The sequence below is a fragment of the Manacus candei genome, unplaced genomic scaffold, assembly GCF_025592945.1.
Source record: "Manacus candei isolate 608988 ecotype Guabito, Panama unplaced genomic scaffold, ASM2559294v1 h1tg000014l, whole genome shotgun sequence".
In the NCBI taxonomy this organism is placed as follows: Eukaryota; Metazoa; Chordata; class Aves; order Passeriformes; family Pipridae; genus Manacus; species Manacus candei.
This window is the reverse complement of record NW_026138062.1, coordinates 6,199,975-6,205,974: the sequence shown is the minus strand read 5'-3', so window position 1 is coordinate 6,205,974 and position 6,000 is coordinate 6,199,975. Positions and strand designations below refer to the sequence as shown.

Here is a 6,000-nt window from a genome sequence, read left to right as displayed (position 1 = left end):
ATTCCCATCTTCCTTGCCTGCTCTAGCAGATACCATCACACTTTGTCTTGTAGACATGAGAGGATTTTGTAAACTTGTCCTTAGTCACTTTTGCCTGATGAAACTGAAAATTTTGAAGATACCATGAAGAGCGCTGAATGCTTGGAGACTTCTGTCAGAAAAGCAAAAGTCTGGCATTTGAAGCCAATCTGAGCAGTATACTTTACTGGCAGCGTTAAGCCTGTTGCAAGTAGTTCGCCCAAACTCTACAAATTAAGTCTGTCTTTTTTGCGTGCTTTTTGGCAGTTACTGCTCACATACCATGACATCACTTCTTTTCCCTGTGGATTCCTCCTCCGGAGCCCGTACCCTCGGCACCCCGGGTATAGGTGAGGGTCTCCTCCCGTCCCCAAACGGGCCGTGCCCACCTCCAAGCCCCGATGGGGCGACGCGAAGGCACCGCGGCACCGGCGCTGGGACCCCCCCCGCGCTGTCCCCGCGGCGGAGCCCCCATGGTGCGGGGGGCGGTGGGAGGGGCGGGGCCGGGGGCGGGTCCCGGCGGGGCCGGCGGGCGGGGCGCAGCCTCCCCTGCTCGGAGACTTGGGGGCGCCTCGGCCGCGGTCTCTGCGGCGGCTGCCGGCGGGCCATGGGGGGGAACAGTGTCAACCTCGGCGTCCTGAGCCTCGGCGTTCTGCTCCTGGCCGCCGCCTCGGCGGGTGCGGAGCCGCCGCCGAGCTGCGATGCGGTCCAGAAAGTTTTCCAGCTGCGGCGGCTCGGCCCCCTGGGCGGTGTCCCGGAGTCCCCGCGGGCAGGTAAGGGAGAGCTGGCGGGGCAGGAGGCACTGGGAGCAGTGGGGGCCGGGGCTGCCCCACCGGGGTGCGGGGACGGCGGGTTTGAATTTGGTGCCGCCGGCGGCGGTGGGAGGGTGATGCCCGCGGGGGGGCACCCGCGGCCGGGGGGAGCGGGTTCCGTAGCGACATCGGGGGTGGCTGCGGGGGATGCCTGGCCCTTACTCAAGAGAGAAAACGCTCTTCTCGGGCTGCGGGCACTGGAGCACCCTGACACCTGCTTAAAACCCCCTTGTGCCCACCCACTTCCTTGCCGTATCGCGCAGGAGAGCGAACTTCAGCGGGGGCTCACCCTGCTTCCAGCCGCCCGTGGGCAGGCACAGGTACAGCGGTGCCAGCGCGAACCCTGAAGGCAGGGGAGAGCCACCGAACAGCGTCTGGGGCTGGTGGAGTTACTCTGGTGTGAAAGGAGAATGACTTACACTACTGCAAGCGGTGGAGCTGCACGTTTTCTCTGCCGGATATCTGCCTGTCGCTGTAATGGAATTAAATTCGTGGGAAAGTAATGTCTTAATAGTAATTTGAGTATATCTAGCATTTGTATCAACAACAAAACTTTTTTCTTGAAGAGCGTACCAAATGACGTTGCAAAGCTTGTATGTAATAAGATGTACCTCCTTAGATCTGAGGTTTGTTTCCAGCTTCATGAGAACCTCTGTTGCCTTCAGTGATGCTAATCACAAAATTAAAAAGGAGTTATTTTCATGGTCAGCGATATACATATCTATAAGATATGTTCATGTTTGGATGACAGTCAAGTAGTAAATGTGTATCAATACTTTCTTGACAGAAAATGACTTCTGAATGCAAAGCTGAATTAATGTCCCCCTCACTTTAAAATATCAATAGCCTCTTTCTTTTTTTAAGATAATCTGTCTAGTTTTTATTAACTCTGCAAGTTGAGGCATACTGGGTTTATTTCAAAGGAATTCTTTCAAAACACAGCTTTTTAATGACTATTTTAAAGCATGACAGATAATTCTAAACTTGACACAGTTGTAGTGTGCAGTTTAAAAATCAAAATACTATATTTATAAGGTTACCAGTACTTCTGACAACATGCATTGTTATCTTCTTGTGGTGTCCTTGGCTAAAGATTTTTAATTGTCTTTGCTAAAAAGAAAATAAACACTTTAATTGGAAAGCCTAATTAGACAGGAACTGTCTAGAAAGTGAAATCTGAGTTAAAGCCCTGTCAGTGGCTTAATTTTTTTGTGCTATTTGTGCGAATAATATCAGTATGAATTATATGGTATCTGTTTATATGTGTATGAATATATGTATATATTCCATATCCTAGTCTAACTATTACAATTTCTCTTTCATGGTCATTTATTTTGACTACTATACATTTACTTGTGTACTAGGATAGGGAGGAAACGTTGCCTTGAGAGGAAAGAACTGTACGGTACCTTGTGTATGTTTCTTTTACTGTGCTCCTCTGATTTCCCTTCCCCTGTATTTTTATACCACCACTCACTCTCATTTCTTTCTTTTGACTTTTCTATGTTTCCTGTTTGAAGCAAAAGCCATTTCTGAATTATAAGAATAATAAAAGAATTCCTTTCTCTGCTGCTGCCCCTGCAAGCAGTGGGCAGCAGGAGGTGCAGTACAACTGCATGGTCAGCAGCCTTTCACTCTTTGAAGGAGTTGCATTGCTGTGGGCAGCCTGGAAGACACCAGCCCTCAAGGAGCCCTGTTCGAGTGTCAGAGTAGCTCTTGTAGCACTTGCTCTGAGTAGCACTTGTCTCAGAGATACATGCAACAAATAACTGCGAACATTAAAATCTATCCTGAAGTGACAATGACAAAAGAAATGGAGATAAAATGAGTATTTTAGAAGGTTTAGGTGTGATTAAAGGTTTTTGTAGGCTGAAAACATAATATGAAGAGGAAAGAAATGTCACTTTTGCTACTGATCTTTTGTATTAAGCCTTCTTTTGAGGCAAGATGTAAAAATATTTTAAAACCTTTTCTGATGGCACTTAGCAATGTGTTTGTGTAGAAGACACACACATGCACACATACAGCACAGACACTTTTTGTAAGTGTCTGCTTATGAAAATAGGTGTCAAAGTTGCCTTTATAAAGTTTAATTTGGTTGCTCAAATGTAGGCATCTGGCACCATTTGAATTTCCTTAGGGTTTCCAGAATGTCTCATGGGGCCAACAGATACAATACCTCTGGGAGATTTACATCTTCCTGGAGGGGCAGTGGGTGGTGGGTGGGATACCTTTGGCATCTCAGATGCTCCCGGTGGGCAAGCACAATGCCCAGCCAGTGCAGCCTGTGGCATCTAGGAGCCAATCAGCTATCATCAAGTATTGGTGTTGATTTCTGAACAAGCTGCATAAATACCTCTATTTCATTGCCTCTACGTCTTTATTTTAGTGGTAGCTTAGACCTAACTTGTGTAAGAACACTTTAGTTTAAATGTTCTAAGCTGAACCACACCTTTTGGGTGGAGTAGGATCACTAGCTAAAGAAGAGCAGGAATATTAGCTGGTGTATGGATATGTATACAGTGGAAGGCTACCTCTACAGTCAGTAAAATGTTACCCACACAGAAGCAGCTCTGCAGCGTTTAACATCCTGCTTTGCAGATGCTGCTGAGCTCTTTGGGCTGGAAGTCAGTTTAAAGAAGACAGAGGTCCTCCATCAACCTGCACCTCAGGAAGTCCCCCATCATCCCCACATCACCATTGGCCAATCAGAGCTCAAATCAGTCCAACAGTTTAATTACCTAGGTAGCCTCATCTCCTCAGATGGTAAGATTGACAGAGAGATAGACAACAGGTTAGCAAAGGCATATAGTGCTTTTGGAAAACTCCACAAAAGAGTATGGCGTAATAAACACTTGAAGAAAAGCACCAAGATCAGTGTTTACAGAGCCATAGTGTTGTCTACTCTCTTATACAGATCTGAATCATGGGTCATTTACCGCCACCACCTGCGTCTCCTAGAGCGTTTCCATCAACGCTGCCTCCGTACAATCCTAAACATCCACTGGTCAGATTATGTGACCAATACATCTGTTCTAGAGCAAGCAGCTGTCACAAGTATTGAGGCCATGTTGCTGAGAACACAGCTGCATTGGGCAGGGCACGTCTCCAGGATGAAGGACCACTGCCTCCCTAAGATCTTGCTTTATGGTAAACTTGCCACTGGCTGCCGCAAGAGAGGAACCCCGAAGAAAAGATACAAGGGCTCCCTGAAACAACATCTCAGCCTTGGCCATATTGATCACCATAACTGGTCTACTCTGGCCTCAAATCGGGAGGCCTGGAGACACACCATCTATAATGCAGCTGTCTCCTTTGAGAACACACGCAGGATCACTCTCGAGGAAAAAAGGCAACGCAGAAAGAACCGTGTATTGCAGAATACACCATCTAAGGAGTCTTTCTGCTGTGCCTTTTGCAATCGGATATGTCTGTCACGTATTGGCCTCATAAGCCACCAGCGTGCCTGTAGCAAATGCGGATAGAGCCTTCCCAAATCTTCGTTCGCGAAGCCTAACCATGATAACAATGGAAGTCAGTCTGAAATCCAGAACAGGTTATTTTGTTGCAATTCCAAGATCATATTTGAATTTTAATTTGGGTTTCTAGTATGATTTACATTTAGGTAATTTGGATTTTTGTTCTATCTGAAGTCAAATTAAAATTTGTTTGGTGTGTACAGGCAGGGGCACTTCTAATTACTCTGTTTAACTGACATTTAGAGTTCTGGAAAAGGATTTAGTCAGAGACAGAAAGTGAGTTGCTCTGTCATATCAGTAACTGATGTCTGTTTTTGTAAGGACTTTTGCCAACAACATAATTGTGTGTATGTGTGAACATTTCACCTCGGGAATCCACAAAACTATCACCGTGAAAAAAATTTTACAATATTTTGAGATTAAAACCAACAAAAAAATGGGCTCAACTATGTAGCAGCTTCCCTGTCTCTATCTTCCATCTTTCAGCTTCTCTAGGAAGTCAGCAGTGCTCAGTAGCCTTAGGACTTGATCTTACTGGGGTGACCTGAAAGGTGGTGGCCATACTGCTCAATAGAGGACAGAGGACCAACTCCTGGTTCTCATGCTTGGTGGAATAGACTGGCTCATGTCTACATTGCTCAGGGCTGGTATCCTGCCAAAGGGATGGACTGTCCTCACTTGACGGGGTTTGCCCTTGAATCCTCTTGAGAACCAAAATAATGCTTTTGTAATGCCAAGGCGCTGTGGGTTCCCTTCCTCCGCAATTCAAGCAGTCTTAAAAATAGGAGGTCTTTTGATAGGCAGTGAATGCAGGGTTACATGATTACATGTTTTGTTTGGTGAGCTGGAGTGTGGGTGTATGGAGAGGTGCCTTGACCTTGACCATTGCTCATTACTGAGCAATGCTGAAGTACTTTGCAACCACCACAGTGATGGCAGTTAGTACTGTGTCTGGAGCAGTGCTTGTAACAAAAATGAGTTAACAAATATTTAAGGATGAGCATGAGAAGAATTTATGTCTGATACAGGTTGAAAATCCATTTTGAAATAAACCGCTGATTTGACAATTGCTTCCAGACCATATGTCATTTTAGTGCTGGCTTTTGAGAGATTCTTTGTCATTACAATCCTAGGTCTGTTTTGGGATTTTTCAGAGTCCGGATTTCATCTCTTGGAAATCTAAGTAGAGAGGGAGAAATTTACTACACATATGTCATTTTCTCTTCCTGGCAATTAAAGTCCTCATCCTGTCAGCATTTGTTTATCTCAAGGTGCTGAAAATACAGATTTGTATGGCTGAGACCATGAATAAAAGTTTGAAATCAGTTCCAGAGAGGTAAACGTGCATCTCAGAAGAGTTACATTTTTCTTCCTGAGCGGTCTTTCCTACACCCATCTAGATTGTTTTCAGTTTAAAAACCTTTCCTGTACTGTAACTGTTTATGTCAATATATTTTTATTACAGTTTTTTTATTACAAGTTATTTCGCATCTAGCTGTCTTGTGATCTTGTCTCAAAGTAGATCACAGTGTGGAACCATCAGAATTTGATACTGAAAAGAGCCAATATGCCTTATTGGAGCAGAAAATGTTTTCTCTCTGCACTTCAAAATTGGTTATTGACAAAACAATTCCTGTGGAAGATGGGAAGGTTTTTAGGTGTGAAAACACAGAAAAAAAGTGTGGTTTTTT

The 6,000-nt window shown here is 45.1% G+C and overlaps 1 protein-coding gene across 1 annotated transcript in view; it reads left to right on the top strand.

Moving 5' to 3' along the window:
- The first annotated feature begins 620 nt into the window (after positions 1–620).
- The window catches only part of GPC5 (glypican 5), a 314,065-nt gene continuing 308,685 nt past the window's right edge, over positions 621–6,000 (top strand). Inside the window, exon 1 of the mRNA XM_051780908.1 lies at positions 621–791. Coding sequence (XP_051636868.1) covers positions 626–791 — 166 coding nt within the window. The 5' untranslated portion in view covers positions 621–625. The remainder of the gene's footprint in view (positions 792–6,000) is intronic.